This window comes from Eretmochelys imbricata, chromosome 3 (assembly GCF_965152235.1).
Source record: "Eretmochelys imbricata isolate rEreImb1 chromosome 3, rEreImb1.hap1, whole genome shotgun sequence".
In the NCBI taxonomy this organism is placed as follows: domain Eukaryota; kingdom Metazoa; phylum Chordata; order Testudines; family Cheloniidae; genus Eretmochelys; species Eretmochelys imbricata.
The window spans coordinates 138,757,197-138,776,195 of NC_135574.1; the positions used below are offsets into that span (position 1 = coordinate 138,757,197).

The following is an 18,999-nucleotide window of genomic DNA, read 5'->3' on the forward strand; positions in this document are numbered from 1 at the left end:
AAAATGTTTAAAAAAAGTACCTGAGCCTCAGTGATATTTTCAAAAGGGATTTAGGCACTTAGAATCCTGTCTCCTATTGACTCTCAATGAGTCTTAGGTTCTTATGGGTATGTCTACACTCCGGAATAAGGTCGAATTTATAGAAGTCGGTTTTTTTAGAAATCGGTTTTATATATTCGAGTGTGTGTGTCCCCACAGAAAATGCTCTAAGTGCATTAAGAGCATTAACTCGGCGGAGTGCTTCCACAGTACCGAGGCTAGAGTCGACTTCCGGAGTGTTGCACTGTGGGTAGCTATTCCACAGTTCCCGCAGTCTTCGCTGCCCATTGGAATTCTGGGTTGAGATCCCAATGCCTGATGGGGCTAAAACATTGTCGCGGGTGGTTCTGGGTACATATCGTCAGGCCCCCCCTTCCAGACAATCGTTTCGCGTCTTTTTTCCTGAGTTACCTGTGCAGACGCCATACCACGGCAAGCATGGAGCCCGCTCAGGTAACCGTCACCCTATGTCTCCTGGGTGCTGGCAGACGCGGTACTGCATTGCTACACAGTAGCAGCAACCCATTGCCTTCTGGCAGCAGATGGTGCAATACGACTGGTAGCCGTCATCTTTGTGTCCGAGGTGCTCCTGGCCACGTCGGCCGGGAGCGCCTGGGCAGACATGGGCGCAGGGACTAAATTTGGAGTGACTTGACCAGGTCATTCTCTTTAGTCCTGCAGTCAGTCCTATTGAACCGTCTTATGGTGAGCAGGCAGGCGATACGGATTGCTAGCAGTCATACTGTACCATCTTCTGCCGGGCAGGCAAGAGACGAGGATGGCTAGCAGTCGAACTGTACCATCTTCTGTCGAGCAGCCATGAGATGTGGATTGCTTGCAGTCCTTCTGCACCATCTGCGGCCAGCCAAAGATGTAAAAGATAGATGGAGTGGATCAAAACAAGAAATAGACCAGATTTGTTTTGTACTCATTTGCTTCCCCCCCCTCCCCCGTCTAGGGGACTCATTCCTCTAGGTCACACTGTAGTCACTCACAGAGAAGGTGCAGCGAGGTAAATCTAGCCATGTATCAATCAGAGGCCAGGCTAACCTCCTTGTTCCAATAAGAACAATAACTTAGGTGCACCATTTCTTATTGGAACCCTCCGTGAAGTCCTGCCTGAAATACTCCTTGATGTAAAGCCACCCCCTTTGTTGATTTTAGCTCCCTGAAGCCAACCCTGTAAGCTGTGTCATCAGTTGCCCCTCCCTCCGTCAGAGCAACGGCAGACAATCGTTCTGCGCCTTTTTTCTGTGCGGACGCCATACCAAGGCAAGCATGGAGGCCGCTCAGCTCACTTTGGCAATTAGGAGCACATTAAACACCACACGCATTATCCAGCAGTATATGCAGCACCAGAACCTGGCAAAGCGATACCGGGCGAGGAGACGACGTCAGCGCGGTCACGTGAGTGATCAGGACATGGACACAGATTTCTCTGAAAGCATGGGCCCTGCCAATGCATGCATCATGGTGCTAATGGGGCAGGTTCATGCTGTGGAACCCCGATTCTGGGCTTGGGAAACAAACACAGACTGGTGGATAAGCATAGTGTTGCAGGTCTGGGATGATTCCCAGGGCTGCGAAACTTTCGCATGCGTAAGGGCACTTTCATGGAACTTTGTGACTTGCTTTCCCCTGCCCTGAAGCGCATGAATACCAAGATGAGAGCAGCCCTCACAGTTGAGAAGCGAGTGGCGATAGCCCTGTGGAAGCTTGCAATGCCAGACAGCTACCGGTCAGTTGGGAATCAATTTGGAGTGGGCAAATCTACTGTTGGGGCTGCTGTGATGCAAGTAGCCCACGCAATCAAAGATCTGCTGATATCAAGGGTAGTGACCCTGGGAAACGTGCAGGTCATAGTGGATGGCTTTGCTGCAATGGGATTCCCTAACTGTGATGGGGCCATAGACGGAACCCATATCCCTATCTTGGCACCGGAGCACCAAGCCACTGAGTACAAAAACCGCAAGGGGTACTTTTCGATAGCGCTGCAAGCTCTGGTGGATCACAAGGGAAGTTTCACCAACATCAACGTGGGATGGCCGGGAAAGGTACATGATGCTCGCATCTTCAGGAACTCTGGTCTGTTTCAAAAGCTGCAGAAAGGGACTTTATTCCCAGACCAGAAAATAACTGTTGGGGATGTTGAAATGCCTATAGTTATCCTTGGGGACCCAGCCTACCCCTTAATGCCATGGCTCATGAAGCCGTACACAGGCAGCCTGGACAGTAGTCAGGAGCTGTTCAACTACAGGCTGAGCAAGTGCAGAATGGTGGTAGAATGTGCATTTGGATGTTTAAAGGCGCGCTGGTGCAGTTTACTGACTCACTTAGACCTCAGCGAAACCAATATTCCCACTGTTATTACTGCTTTCTGTGTGCTCCACAATATCCATGAGAATAAGGGGGAGACGTTTATGGCGGGGTGGGAGGTTGAGGCAAATCGCCTGGCTGCTGGTTACGCGCAGCCAGACACCAGGGCAGTTAGAAGAGCACAGGAGGGCGCGGTACGCATCAGAGAAGCTTTGAAAACCAGTTTCATGACTGGCCAGGCTACGGTGTGAAAGTTCTCTTTGTTTCTCCTTGATGAAACCCCCCGCCCCTTGGTTCACTCTACTTCCCTGTAAGCTAACCACCCTTCCCCTCCTCCCTTCGATCACCGCTTGCAGAGGCAATAAAGTCATTGTTGCTTCACATTCATGCATTCTTTATTCATTCATCACACAAATAGGGGGATGACTACCAAGGTAGCCCAGGAGGGGTGGTAGAGGAGGGAAGGAAAATGCCACACAATCCTCTGTGGCAGAGTGGCTGGTTGGCCGGAGGCCCCCCCACCGCGTTCTTGGGCGTCTGGGTGTGGAGGCTATGGGACTTGGGGAGGAGGGCGGTTGGTTACACAGGGGCTGTAGTGGCAGTCTGTGCTCCAGCTGCCTTTGCTGCAGCTCAACCATACACTGGAGCATACTGGTTTGGTCCTCCAGCAGCCTCAGCATTGAATCCTGCCTCCTCTCATCACGCTGCCGCCACATTTGAGCTTCAGCCCTCTCTTCAGCCCGCCACCTCTCCTTCCAGTCATTTTGTGCTTTCCTGCACTCTGACATTATTTGCCTCCATGCATTCGTCTGTGCTCTGTCAGTGTGGGAGGACAGCATGAGCTCGGAGAACATTTCATCTTGAGTGCATTTTTTTTTCTTTCTAATCTTCACTAGCCTCTGGGAAGGAGAAGATCCTGTGATCATTGAAACACATGCAGCTGGTGGAGAAAAAAAAAAGGGACAGCGGTATTTAAAAAGACACATTTTATAAAACAGTGGCTACACTCTTTCAGGGTAAACCTTGCTGTTAACATTACATACATAGCACATGTGCTTTCGTTACAAGGTTGCATTTTGCCTCCCCCCACTGCGTGGCTACTCCCTCAACCCTCCCCGTGGCTAACAGCGGGGAACATTTCTGTTTAGCCACAGGCAAACAGCTCAGCAGGAATGGGCTCTTCTGAGTGTCCCCTGAAGAAAAGCACCCTATTTCAGCCAGGTGACCAAGAATGATATCTCACTCTCCTTAGGATAACACAGAGAGATAAAGAACGGATGTTGTTTGAACGCCAGCAAACATACACTGCAATGCTTTGTTGTACAATGATTCCCGAGTACGTGTTACTGGCCTGGAGTGGTAAAGTGTCCTACCATGAAGGACACAATAAGGCTGCCCTCCCCAGAAACCTTTTGCAAAGGCTTTGAGAGTACATCCAGGAGAGGCGCGAATGCCAGGCAAATTAATCCTTTCACATGCTTGCTGTTGAACCATATATAGTATTTTAAAAGGTACACTCACCGGAGGTCCCTTCTCTGCCTGCCGGGTCCAGGAAGCAGCCTTGGGTGGGTTCAGGGGGTACTGGCTCCAGGTCCAGGGTGAGAAACAGTTCCTGGCTGTCGGGAAAACTGGTTTCTCCGCTTGCTTGCTGTGAGCTGTCTACAACCTCCTCATCATCATCATCTTCGTCCCCAAAACCTGCTTCCATGTTGCCTCCATCTCCATTGAAGGAGTCAAACAACACAGCTGGGGTAGTGGTGGCTGAACCCCCTAAAATGGCATGCAGCTCATCATAGAAATGGCATGTTTGGGGCTCTGACCCGGAGTGGCCGTTCGCCTCTCTGGTTTTCTGGTAGGCTTGCCTCAGCTCCTTAAGTTTCATGCGGCACTGCTTCGGGTCCCTGTTATGGCCTCTGTCCTTCATGCCCTGGGAGATTTTGACAAAGGTTTTGGCATTTCGAAAACTGGAACAGAGTTCTGAGAGCATGGATTCCTCTCCCCATACAGCGATCAGATCCCATACCTCCAGTTCGGTCCATGCTGGAGCTCTTTTGCGATTCTGGGACTCCATCATGGTCACCTCTGCTGATGAGCTCTGCATGGTCACCTGCAGCTTGCCACGCTGGCCAAAGGAAATGAGATTCAAAAGTTCGCGGTTCTTTTCCTGTCTACTTGGCCAGTGCATCTAAGTTGAGAGTGCTGTCCAGAGCAGTCACAATGGAGTACTTTGGGATAGCTCCCGGAGGCCAGTACCGTCGAATTGTGTCCACAGTACCCCAAATTCGAGCTGGCAAGGCAAATTTAAGCGCTAATCCACTTGTCAGGGGTGGAGTAAGGAAATCAATTTTAAGAGCCCTTTAAGTCGAAATAAAGGGCTTCATCGTGTGGACAGGTGCAGGTTTACATCAATTTAACGCTGCTAAATTCGACCTAAAGTCCTAGTGTAGACCAGGGCTATGTCACTTAGGGCCATACATTAGAAGGTATTTATCTGCCTGAAAATGCAGATAGACAGCAAGTAGGATTTTCAAAAGCACCTAGATACCAAGCTCCTATTGATTTCAGTGGGACTTATGCATCTAAATACCTTTTTAAAATCTGATTCTTAAGCACTTCTGAACATTTTGCCACTTTTCTTCATACTTTGTAAAGCACCTAGCATACTTTTAATTCTTTGTCTGTGTCTTAAAGTCTTTAGGAAACTGGCTAATTCTCAAGTGCTGAGTATGTAGGAGCTGGCTTATTTCTTGAATATGGAGACACTTTCCCTGGAGTGAACCCCAACATTCCCTTTCTCTGTGCCAGAGAGGCAGTCTGTAACCAACATGATCAGTTCCCCCTGCTGCCAGTTTCCATCTCTCTCTTCAGGCCAAGGAACCAAGGATGGGTACATAAGCCGCATGTGGAGGTCAGGAAGTCAGCCAGGAAGACTCACTGTGGACTCGCCAACAGCGGAAGAGCAATAGGGAGGCAATACTCCTGGCGCTAAGAGGCACACAGAATAGAAGGACATTGCCCTTACTGGAGAAGCCTTATAGAATTTAATAAATAGCCTTTCTGTAGACTTTAATAGAGAATTTTATCCTTCCTATAGAATTGCATAGGATGACTCAGAAAAAAACTGGATCACAACCTCTTCTATTCTATAGGCTTTAGCACTAATTTAATTACATCAGAATCCAATTCTGAATTGGATTGAACAGTGTCACAACATTGTGAGATTTTTTAGCCCTGAATTATGGGAAATTGTTTTCTTTTTCCCACCCTGAAAATCAAAAATTTGGATCAAAGATGCCAGTTTTGGTCCATCTCTATTTGTTGTAGAAGCATGAAAAAAGGACTAATTTTGCCAATAAATGCAGTGATTTAAATATGAACCAACTAAACCCCCTTGCTATAAATATGTCAGAAAAGCTATAAGCAAAATTGGCCATTAATTTTCAGTGCCCTGCAGCTGACTTCTACAGCTTGATGATCAGAGGGGCTGAGCACCCACAGTTCTTGTTGACTTCACATGGAATTATGGGTAGAGCTGAGCAAAAATTTTCAGACCAACAGTTTATTTGCCAAAAAATGGTGTGTGAAACAATTGGTAAATTTGACCCAGTTTCAGCCAAGACAAATTTTTTTTTTCAAGGCTCAGCTTCAGAAAACTCATGCATGTGTCCATGTCCCTGTCCTCTTTTAACCTTTAACCCAATGGTTAGGGCATGTTTCTGAATGTGGAAGACCCATGTTTGAATCCCCCCTTTGGAGCAGGACTTGATCTCAGCTCCTCCCAGTTGAATAGCTCAACCATCAGGCTCTAGGCTAGTCTAGAGTGGGTTAGTCTCAACCTCTCCTGTTGCAGCTGCTCCACTTTGTATAAATACTTAAATATTCATTGCGGAAGGGACTTGAATTTTGACAAACTCTGAATATTTTCAGAATCAAAGCAAATATTTTTTTCTAATATTTTCAGTTTTCTGGCCAAAGCGAAAAATCAATTATTAACCCAGCTCTAGGTATGGATGTTCAACATTACTGAAAATTGGGTCCAGCTGGGGCACCCAAAGTTAGTAGCCACTTTTGAAAGGCTAGTTATAGTCTGAGAAATGAGGCTATTTGCTTCACAGTCACACCCAGACGCCTTGCTCAGGATTGGGACCTCATGCTAGTTGCTGTAGAAAGACATGGTAAGGGAGAGTCACTGCCCTGAAAGGCTTATATAATTATCATATAGCATTATTGCTTCACTTGAGAAACAAATCCTTAAAGGACACACATGTTGGATACTCCAACATAATTGATTCATCCCTTCCTTGTAGCCAGGGCCAGATTTAGGATCAGGCAACCATAGTACCGTTATATAAGGCACTGGTGAGACCTCACCTGGAGTACTGTGTGCAGTTCTGGTCTCCCATGTTTAAGAAGGATGAATTCAAACTGGAACAGGTACAGAGAAGGGCTACTAGGATGATCCGAGGAATGGAAAACTTGTCTTATGAAAGGAGACTCAGGGAGCTTGGCTTGTTTAGCCTAACTAAAAGAAGGCTGAGGGGAGATATGATTGCTCTCTATAAATATATCAGAGGGATAAATACCAGAGAGGGAGAGGAATTATTTAAACTCAGTACCAATGTGGACACAAGAACAAATGGATATAAACTGGCCACTAGGAAATTTAGATTAGAAATTAGACGAAGGTTTCTAACCATCAGAGGAGTGAAGTTTTGGAATAGCCTTCCGAGGGAAGTAGTGGGGGCAAAAGATCTATCTTGCTTTAAGATTAAACTCGATAAGTTTATGGAGGAGATGGTATGATGGGATAACATGGTTTTGGTAATTAAATATTCATGGTAAATAGGCCCAATGGCCTGTGATGGGTTTTAGATGGGGTAAGATCCAAGTTACCTGGGAAAGAATTTTCTGTAGTATCTGGCTGATGAATCTTGCCCATATGCTCAGGGTTTAGCTGATCGCCATATTTGGGGTCGGGAAGGAATTTTCCTCCAGGGCAGATTGGAAGAGGCCCTGGAGGTTTTTCGCCTTCCTCTGTAGCATGGGGCACGGGTCACTTGCTGGAGGATTCTCTGCTCCTTGAGGTCTTTAAACTACAATTTGAGGACTTCAATAGCACAGATATAGGTGTGAGGTTTTTTTTGTAGGAGTGGTGGGTGAAATTCTGTGGCCTGCGTTGTGCAGGAGGTCAGACTAGATGATCATAATGGTCCCTTCTGACCTAAATATCTATGAATCTATGAATCTCGGGTGCTGGGCTTGGAGGGCACCAGGCTTGGCTCGGGGTGCTGTTTTTGTTGTTAGTGACAAAAGGGGAAATAGAATGTTTGAATTAAAAGGTTTCAGGTATTTTGTATGTGGATTCATTTTTTGCTAAGTTCCTAAAATGTTCATAGAACCTTCCAGACTTTCTGAGAACTACATTGTCCTCAAACCTCTTAGAATGTTGTCAGCCATGCCCTTGTGGGTCTATAAGAGATGGTGTGTTGCCAGTCAGTGAGATATAAGAACGAACTGAAGTGAGAGCCCAGCTGCGATATTGTGAACCTTGTTTTATTGTGTAATTGTGAAAGTGTACTTGTGTTTTAAGACTTGAAGGGTGTAAGAGACCGATAAAGGACATATTTAATGAGAGGCCAGAGCTATCTATCGAACCCCTATCTACACAACAATATAAAAGTTTCTATAAGCTTAGAGGAAACAATTTTTTTTATTTGCTTACATATGGCATGAATAAATACAGATTTAAGGATCCTAGTGTGCAAGTTTATAGTCTTGTATGAGCAGGGGAAGGAGACCAAAGCCCTGAGGTAAGTGGGGAAGTGAGATACCAGGAGGAAGCACGAGCAGGATAGTACAAGAGGGGAGGGCCTCATGCTGAGAAAGTGGGATGATCAGCGAGTTATCTTAAGTGCCTATACACAAATGCAAGAAGCCTGGGAAACAAGCAGGGAGAACTGGAAGTCCTGGCACAGTCAAGAAATTATGATGTGATTGGAATAACAGAGACTTGGTGGGATAACTCACATGACTGGAGTGGATGGATATAAACTGTTCAGGAAGGACAGGCAGGGCAGAAACGGTGGGGGAGTTGCATTGTATGTAAGGGAGCAGTATGACTGCTCAGAACTCTGATATGAAACTGCAGAAAAGCCTGAGCGTCTCTGGATTAAGTTTAGAAGTGTGAGCAACAAGGGGGATGTCATGGTGGGAGTCTGCTATAGACCACCAGACCAGGGGGATGAGGTGGATGAGACTTTCTTCCGGCAACTAACAGAAGTTACCAGATCGCAGGCCCTTGTTCTCATGGGAGACTTCAATCACCCTGATATCTGCTGGGAGAGCAATACAGTGGTGCACAGACAATACAAGACGTTTTTGGAAAGGGTAGGGGACAATTTCCTGGTGCAAGTGCTGGAGGAACCAACTAGGGGCAGAGCTCTTCTTGACCTGCTTCACAAACAGGGAAGAATTAGTAGGGGAAGCAAAAGTGGAGGGGAACCTAGGAGGCAGTGACCATGAGAAGGTCGAGTTCAGTATCCTGATACAAGGAAGAAAGGAGAGCAGGAGAATACAGACCCTGGACTTCAGAAAAGCAGACTTTGACTCCCTCAGGGAACTGAGGGGCAGGATCCCCTGGGAGAATAACATGAGGGGGAAAGGAGTCCAGAAGAGCTGGCTGTGTTTTAAAGAATCCTTAGTGAGGTTACAGGAACAAACCATCCCGATGTGTAGAAAGAATAGTAAATATGGCAGGCGACCAGCTTGGCTTAACAGTGAAATCCTTGCTGATCTTAAACACAAAAAAGAAGCTTACAAGAAGTGGAAGACTGGACAAATGACCAGGGAGGAGTATAAAAATATTGCTCAGGCATGCAGGAGTGAAATCAGGAAGGCCAAATCACACCTGGAGTTGCAGCTAGCAAGAGATGTTAAGAGTAACAAGAAGGGTTTCTTCAGGTATATTAGCAACAAGAAGAAAGTCAAGGAAAGTGTGGGCCCCTTACTGAATGAGGGAGGCAACCTAGTGACAGAGGATGTGGAAAAATCTAATATACTCAATGCTTTTTTTGCCTCTGTCTTCACAAACAAGGTCAGCTCCCAGACTACTGTACTGGGCAGCACAGCATGGGGAGGAGGTGACCAGCCCTCTGTGGAGAAAGAAGTGGTTTGGGACTATTTAGAAAAGCTGGATGAGCACAAGTCCATGGGGCCAGATGCGCTGCATCCGAGGGTGCTAAAGAAGTTGGCAGATGTGATTCCAGAGCCTTTGGCCATTATCTTTGAAAACTCATGGTGATCGGGGGAGGTCCTGGACGACTGGAAAAAGACTAATGTAGTGCCCATCTTTAAAAAAGGGAAGAAGGAGGATCCGGGGAACTACAGACCAGCCAGCCTCACCTCAATCCCTGGAAAAATCATGGAGCAGGTCCTCAAGGAATCAATTCTGAAGAACTTAGAGGAGAGGAAAGTGATCAGGAACAGCCAGCATGGATTCACCAAGGGCAACTCATACCTGACTAATCTAATTGCTTTCTATAATGAGATAGCTGGCTCTGTGGATGAGAGGAAAGCAGTGGACGTGTTATTCCTTGACTTTAGCAAAGCTTTTGATATGGTCTCCCACAGTATTCTTGCCAGCAAGTTGAAGTATGAGCTGGATGAATGGACTATAAGGTGAATAGAAAGCTGGCTAGATTGTCGGGCTCAACGGGTAGTGATCAATGGCTCTATTTCTAGTTGGCAGCCGGTATCAAGTGGAGTGCCCCAAGAATCAGTTTTTGTTCAATATCTTCATTAATGATCTGCAGGATGGTGTGGACTGCACCCTCAGCAAGCTTGCAGATGACACTAAACTGGGAGGAGTGGTAGATACGCTGGAGGGTAGGGATAGGATACAGGGGGACTTAGAGACAAATTAGAGGATGGGCCAAAAGAAATCTGAGGTTCGACAAAGACAAGTACAGAGTCCTGCACTTAGGACAGAAGAATCCCATGCACTGCTACAGACTAGGGACCGAGAGACTAAGGAGATGGTAGAATCTCCTTCTTTAGAGGTTTTTAAGGTCAGGCTTGACAAAGCCCTGGCTAGGATGATTTAGTTGGGGATTGGTCCTGCTTTGAGCAGGGGGTTGGACTAGATAACCTCCTGAGGTCCCTTCCAACCCTGATATTCTATGATTCTATAACTGGGATAAATCATGCATGCAAATTGTGCATCAGTCATGAAATGGGCTACAAATGCAATAAAAAGTAAGGTATTCAAAAGTTTAACAAATGGAGGGGGGCACCGAAGATGCTCCTTGCCTGGGGCACCATTTGTTCTATGGCTGGCCCTGTTTGTAGCTAGTTTTCCTTTTTTTCTGTATACTAAAAACTCATTATATTTAACCATTCCTATCTCTAACTTAAAAATAATCTATTTCATGTGACTAGTGAAAATAGGCTATCTTTGCTAGAATGGCTTCCTTAGGGTGCCAAAGATTTTTGGAGTTATAGAGAGAGCAATTGTGAATATTGTACTGTTGAGTCTGCTGTACTATCAGGAAGCATATTTTATGGGATATATGACAGTCATTTATTCAGTGTGTTTTGGCAGCCAACTTATAACACATGGTGTGGGGATTTTTGTCGGATGGACTGCAAATAATTTTAATTTTTTTTATAGGTCTGGGAGCTAGAATCCGGGCACCAAATCTACCAGATTGAAGATGCCCATGGGCCTAATATTGAAGTGACCTGTGCAGCAATTGATAAAAATGGGTTTCACCTTGCTACAGGGGCCTATGATGGTAAACAACTGAATTATCATTACTATTCTGTTCTCTCTTTAGAATGAGATACTATATTGTGACCAGGGCTGTGAGAACAGTTTGCTTGGAACCCACCTGAAACCATGTTGGATTGGGGTCCAATTTCAAAAAGCTTCTGCAAAACTGGACTGGTGCTGTTTCGTACGGATCTGGCCACTACCACCCCTTTATATTAAATGCCGCAATGAATAGCAATAAAATAGAGACATGGCATAACTTTAAATAAATACCACAAACTAAGCTTCTCCATGCAATTTGACTTAACTGTGTAGTACATCCTACCTCTGGAGCTTGAATAGACCTACCTGGGCTAGCTGTGATCAAGCTAGTGCATTAAAAATTGAGTGTAGCCACAGCAGCACAAGATGTGGAACAGGCTATCTGCCCCAAGTACATACATAGTCTATTGGACAGGGTGGTACTTGGGGCAGCAAACCTTTCCTACCATTGGTACTGCCACAGTGCCGCTCTATTTTTAGCATGCTAGCTCGACCCAAACTAGCCCAGGTATGTCTCCTTGAGCTGAAATTTACACCTTCAGCTCAAAGTGTGGACATGCCTCTTGTGTACCAGGGTGTATGTACCCCGCCTCCAGTCAGAGAGGGGAGAGGTTAGTAAGCGTCCTTGCAGGACAAGAAAAATACCTGCCTGGCCTGAAAGGAGTATGAAAGCTGTCACGCCTGAAAGGAGAATTACAGCTGGATCTAATTTGGGAATCAGGCCTTTGAAAGGCAATTTTAGGCTTTATGGAAAATGGCCTTTGGCTCTGTCTGCCTGGCTTCTAGTCCAAGAAGATCTTTCCCTCAGGGCTTAGGAGCTAGACATGAATGGCATGAAGGACAAGAGGCTGTAATAGTCTGCACTGGACTACAGGGACTGTTCTATGATATGATACTTCTCTGGGGGGTCTGGAATAAGTACCCTGTGAATACCTGAGAGTGTCGTGCCTTGCTGCATAAAGCCTGAAGCAGTCTGGAACCAGTCAGCCCTGCTCTACGTTACTTAGAATGAACAGTATTAGAGTAAGGATTACATTGAAACAGACACCTGAAGAAAATCCATCCTATATGCAGTGTGACAGTTACTGCAGTGTTAGAAACCCTGATATCTTCTTGGAATTTTCTGACTCTTGTGTGCTTGAATTCTCAATGTTAACACTGTTTTGATGACAGGTTTTTGCTTTCAATTTCCCTTGCTCGTCTTATTTTAAGAAAGGGGAGAAGGGATGAAACTGAGGTGCCCTTCACTCAGGAGGACTAAATTAGCTTAACAGGCATCTTTCACTCAGCTGTCCTTAACATTCTCAACCCTGCCATTCAAGGAGGCTGCATGAAAACATGGCAGCACTGGTGCTGGAACAATTTGTATAGAGGGGGTGCTGAGAGCCATTGAACCAAACTATAAACCCTGTATATGATGGAAACCACTTCAAGCCAGGGGGTGCTACCTCCCACACCTCTAGTTCCAGCACCTGTGCATGGCAAAATGTGTGCACACTCCAAATTTAAATGTTCACCACTTCAAAAATACTGAACGGACCTGCTTCAAGCGGGGCATGCATTTCACTCCTCAAAGAAAGCTCTAAAACAAGCCAAGGTTTGAGTTTCAATCTTAAGTGTTATTGATACTCAAAAACCAAGGTTATGATAGGAACATGTAGGCTAAGTGCATTTTTTCCATCTTCGTATAATTCAAAAATAACAAAACCAATTTTGCTCAAACTTTCAAAAAAAATTAATTATTGTGGGCTAAGCCCAAGCATGAATATCTTCAGCCCAGAAGGCATTTTAATGAGGAAACTGTGAGCAACTGGAGTAAAGTAGTTAAAATGAAAAGGGGAAACTCAGTTTTATAGGATTTGCTGACTCTGAACATTATACATAGTTAGTGTATTTTCCGGTATGCAACATGTCATGTAATGTATGGCATGTTAGTTTGAGATTGTATGACAAGGCTTCTCCGTTTATTTACCAGACCTGCACTGAATTCTTCAGTAAACTTTAATAATTGATTAATCAATTAGCATGGCTGCATAATTCTGAAACTTCAGGGTTTATTGAAATGTTAAGAAGTGCAGCACCAAGAAATGTTGGGATATTCCAGAAATACACAAGGTGCCTCATGAAGAGGACATGGCCTCTGTCACAAAGCATGCAGGCCAGATTATTTCCACTTGAGCATACTGCCCTTTATTTGCACCATTTACCTGAGATACTTTGCCCACAGGGCTTAGGGGCTACTCAGAAGGGAAAGCTGTTGTCAGGGTCAGTAGCTCCACATGACAAGGGTGGATCCCAGGTGGTAGCTGCTCCTTCAGAAAGTGCTTCAGCCTCTCTTTCCACCCCCTCATTTTGAGAGAAAGTCTGGTAGTGAGCCATGTCACTCTCAACCTTGCCGCTCTCTCAGATTGGAAGATCTGTGCCTTGCTGGCTCCCTTTCTGCCCTTTTGTGGGCTTGGCACAGAAGCAGGAAATGCAAAATAGGCGTGGAGAAGGACAGAATAGTGGTCTGTTGGCAATGGCAACGTCTGATAACCCCATATAACTGTGCTCACTGAGAGGAGAGGTGAGGGATTGGAGAATCTATTCCATTGTTTTCCCATTTAGGCAAAAATGCTTTTGCATGCCCACAATCAAGGAAGCCCAGGGTTGAATTTACATTATCTGAAGTGTGAACAGACCTTGCAGGCAGACTGTTGTCCTGCCCCAGGAGATATTTCTGAAAAATATCTGGTGGTTGATGCTTTTACAAAGGTCCTAATGCTGGTCAGGGGCTCATTGTACAAACAGAATTAAATAAATAAGCCTTAAAGAGCTTCCATTTGACTTTGAAATAACTCAGCCAACACATGAGAAATTGAAGGAAGGGGTTTTTGAGCCCCAAGATAAGTTATTTCTAGCATGGAAGATTTTAGCAGTGTCTAGAAAGGGAAAGGGTCCATATGAGGCAGGGAAATCACATCAATATTCCCTGCAATTGGCTGATTGAATATTTGTAAGGGATCCCTACATACACGCTTCCTGCCAACCCTGCCCCGCCCTCCCCCACAGCAGATACCTGGTATTTGTGAATTAGTCTATCCCAACCACATGCTTCTGTGAAGCAGTATTAAAATACCAAACATCAGACCTGTAGAAATGGGAAATGTGATGCAGCTGTGTTTTCTCTCTTTTTGCTATTTGGGACTTGTCAGGTTTTTGAATTGAAAATACATGTTTTGTGTTTAACAGTTTTTGTCCTTCTTGTTCAGGAACATTGAAAATCTGGGATTTTGGAAGTGGGCAGGAAATTAAAGCTTTGCCTGTCACAAATGACAGCAAAGATGATGAGCAGTGGCTGCTGCAGCTAGTTTATCTGAAGGCCAGTGAGAGTCGGCATGTGATCCTGGCTTTGGAACACAGTGGGAAGATCCAAATCATTCAGGTTTTTGATATTTTACATGTGATTTATTTCATTCTGTAGCTGCTAATTCTGAAGTTCAAACAGACAACTTTCATAAATCAGTAGGCAAACCCTATGCAACTGTCTATGTAAAGTAATTTTTCACCAGAGTAACTCTTTAATATTTAAGATATCAGTGTGTTCAGTGTTCCATGGCTAGATTTTCATCATTCTGCTCACCTCTTGCCATGAATCCACTACACTGGAACCGTTAATATTTTTCTCATTGCAGTTAGGCTTTGGTGGGAAGTCAAATTTCCTATCCCTTAGTCATTTTGCTCACCGAATAAGAGCCAGAGCCTGCCCTTAATTTGCAGGATGTGCATAACTTTACTCATTGAAGTAAATGGGAATACTCCAGTGAGTAAAGATAGTCACACGTGCAAGTGCTAATAGGATCGGGCCCCAAGACTAAAGAACTCTTTCCCTTCCCCTCTCCTTCAGAAGTGAAAATCAGAGGCCCACGCACTCCCTTTTGATGACATGATCTGAGGGAACAGCATGATCTGAATCCTGCATAGGAAGGTTGCAAAGGGATATGAAAAAGAGCGTCCCGTTCTGCAGTTCCTTCCTTCCTCTTGAGTTGCTGCAGTGCAGCGCTCTAGCCCCATTAGCAATCAGCTTAAATAGTTTACAGACTAACAAGAAAATAGCTAGAAGCAAATTTGAGGCTACTTTTGTTCTTGCATATTTCTATTTATAGTGATACCCTTTTCCCAAGCACCTACACAGAAGAGAATACTACACGCGAGGTAGTTGGTGAGGCAGACGTCACCCAACTTGTCTCTCTCTCTCTCTGTTCATAATTTGACACAGACCTAGCCCACTCTGCCACAATGCACTCATACAGTCAAGTTAATAATCATAATCCCAATACATACAACCATAGGATTGCATAAACAACATACACTCTTAGGCATAGTAAGGTCATGGACAAAAGAACAGTTTTCTGATTGCATCTGGATGAAATTTCTGTAATAAAAAGTTATACACTGTGGTTATGAGCATGAAAATATCAAATGTTTGGAAAAATAAGAATTTATGCAGCCTTCTTTATCTCTCTGAATGTTGCTATGGAGGAGAATAGTCACAGTGTATGGAGCTGCTTTACAAATTAACGTACTATAAAACTTGAAATAATCAGTTAATTGAATTTGCTATTTTTGGTTAATTAAAAAACCTCTAAATTTAATTTACTAACAGCTTAGATAAATGTAGCCACATGAACCATTCCTCCCAAACATTACTGTGAATCAAATTTAAATCTGAAAGGTGCTAAATAATACTGCCTAGTAGATTTAAATGTTTTATAGTAATTTTTTTTTCAAATGGTGGTGGTTCAATATTGAAATGGTTTTAAAAAATAACACCCCTCTTCAGCACTGATTAATTTATAATGCCTCTAGAACTGCAAAGAGAAGAGGAGAGAACTGCAAAAAACAAAACAAAACAAAAAAACGAACTGCAAAGAATTGGGTAGACAATCCTCAAATCTGGTGGATATTCCAATACTTAGATTTACCAAGACAACACAAAACAGCTTCTGTAATACCTCACTGGTTACCCAGAAGCCAACAACATAGTTCCCTTAAAGTAACCCAGCCTCAGGCCTCCACCCAAACACCCAAGTCAAATATGATGAAGATTACTGAAAATCTTATTCATCATATAAAAAAGTTCTACCAATCCCAAAGGATCGGACACATTACCTCCCAGGTTAATGAATATTCCAGATCTTACACAAATACACACTTACAGCCAATTCTTATTAACTAAACTAAAACTTATTAAAAAAGAAAAGAGAGAGAATATTGGTTAAAAGATCAGTATACTTACAGACATGAGCACAATCTTGAGATTCAGATTCATAGCAGAGATGGTGAGCTTTGTAGTTGCAAAGAGTTCTTTCAGAAATAGTTAATAGGTTTTGTCCAATGTTCATATTCAGGGTGGTCCAGTCAGGACTGGGATCTCAGTCCTTATGGCTTAGGCTTCCCCTGCATGAAGCCTCAAGCAGATCTGAGATGACAGGATCAGGACCCCAGGGTCTTTTATACAGTTTTCTAGCAGCCACTTGACATACAGTCCTGGGTTAACACTAGGCTTTTGATGTAGCCTTCTGTTTCCCAAACCTCACTGGTAATTAACTACATGGATTAACATAAGCTAATTTATCCGTTAGGCAGTCTATTACAAATTTTAAAGAGACATATAGACAATGACGTTATTGCATTCAAGATTCATCTAAACGTTAATATTCTTTTTTGATCTCTGAATCGATAGCTATAGTGACAAAGAGGAACTTATATCTTGTTTAATAATTAGCCACGTAAACACACACAATTAGTATCACCTCTAATTCTCTAACAATACAGGTTTTCACTTCAAAGTTCTAGCCTATCTCGTAGGGAAAGGCCCTACTTACCATTCACATACTTTCCTAACATGACTTTAAAGCTTGGGTCATTTAGCCAGCAAGCTGCTTAACCCTTTCTGGCCATGTGTTACACTCTGAATAAGATCTGTTGCAATTATACAACCATGGTAGCAACAATGGTTTGCATGGTCATATTTTAATCAGATAATGTCACATTTGTATTTTTGTCTTTGGTTAAATGGGTCATTTTACTAGGGTAATGAAGGTGAACCTTATCTGACTGTTACATGGGAGCTCCCTGAGGCTGTGTCACTTATCCTGCAAGGGAATCCAGTCATGTCTCTATGTCTGAAACCCAATGCCAGGAAAGCAAATGGTTTTTTTCCAGATGTTCAGCTGTTGTCTGATACAGAACCTAAGAGAAATAATGAAATCCAGGTGAGAACACCTCTTAATTTTCTGCATTATTTACCTAACATCAGCTAGTGAGTAAGAGATTTAGATGCAGTATGAGAGGCAAATGTTCTAAACTTTCCACTGCATTGAAATCCAAAAATATTTTATTTCAGGGGGTGACTATTTCTATGAGATTTAGTTACATGACACCTATTGATATTAGTAATTGTTGTGATTAAATAGATAAACATTGGTATGGCAATAGGCCCTTGATTATTGGTGTACGAATTGGAAATAGTAAATAGAGATGTCCATCCAAAAATCTCAATAGCAGTGAAAAGGACTTCATAAATCGTAATGAATTAATCCTCTCAACAACAAAGAAAGGAAGAGAGAGACATATTTTGGCTATCTTAGATGAGGGCACTTAGATGTGGAGAAACAGACTCATCCAAGATCAAACAGCAAGTCTGTGACAGACCTAGGGCTAGAAACCGGATCTCTTGATTGCCAGCCCTGTGATCTAGCCACCGGACACTGCCTCCCATTCTAAATGACATGGCCATGGTGACATGAGTTACCTGTATACTTCTCACGAAATGAGGCACATTTAACACAGGCTTGCCAAATCCCTCTCGCCAGGGCAAATAGGTTCCCAGGTGATTGTGACCAATGTTACTGACCTCTGCAGAATCAGCTGTCACAAATTTTTTTAGGTATGTTTGTAGCCCTGATAGTTGTGAAGAAAAATGTAGTGAGTCACCTGTAGCTACTGCTGCTGGGTGGTGAGAACAACTGCTACTCAGACACATTCAGGCCTGACTCTCTGTGACCTCTACTCGTTCTGCCTCAGTTCAGAGTGTGGAGGAGTCGCTGCAGTGGGATCAATTGAATCCTTTAGGCTCCACTATTCCTTACCATGGGCCACAGGGGAAAGGGGTGAAGATCAACAGTTCCCACTCCTCCTTGCTGCCAGTCACCTGAGGCCAGTTCCAGAGGAGTTCTGCTGTGCCCTTAGCAATGTCCTTATGTGTCTGGGCTCCTCCTCATTTTATTTTTTTGCCTATGTCCAGTGGGTCTCCCTCCTGCCTCCCATCAGGCTTGGTGGAACAGAAGATACCCCTCTCCATCTCAGAGAGGCCAGGCATGCCAGCAACTCTAGGGCCCCATCCCCTGAGCAAATGGCTGAATATCTGCCAGAATGGTGCTTTAAGTACTGTATATTCCATCCTAATAACACAAGAACAAGGGGACACTCAGTGAAACAGAAATGTGGCAAATTCAAGACTGAAAAAAGGAAATACTCTTTCACACAATGTGTGGCTAGACTGTGGAATTTATTGCCACAGGAAGTTGTTGAAGCCAAGAATTTAGCAAGATTTTAAGAGGGATTGGATGTCTCTATGAATAACAAGAATCCTCTGAGCAGTGGCGTAGCCAGGTGGAGAAAACAGGGGGAGCGGAGATAAAAAAAGGCACCACCCGCTTGTGCTCACCCAGCGGTGCTCCGGGTCTTCAGCGGCACTTTGGCGGCGGGTCCGTCACTCGCTCCGGTCTGTGGCGGTACTGAAGGACCCCCCACCGCCGAAATGCCGCCGAAGACCGGAGCGAGTGAAG

The 18,999-nt window shown here is 44.3% G+C and overlaps 1 protein-coding gene across 1 annotated transcript in view; it reads left to right on the top strand.

Annotated features, from left to right (window-relative positions):
* WDR64 (WD repeat domain 64) overlaps window positions 1-18,999 on the top strand; it is a 136,417-nt gene that overhangs the window by 88,113 nt on the left and 29,305 nt on the right. Inside the window, exons 13-15 of the mRNA XM_077812175.1 lie at window positions 11,024-11,147; window positions 14,419-14,591; window positions 17,242-17,424. Coding sequence (XP_077668301.1) covers window positions 11,024-11,147; window positions 14,419-14,591; window positions 17,242-17,424 — 480 coding nt within the window. The remainder of the gene's footprint in view (window positions 1-11,023; window positions 11,148-14,418; window positions 14,592-17,241; window positions 17,425-18,999) is intronic.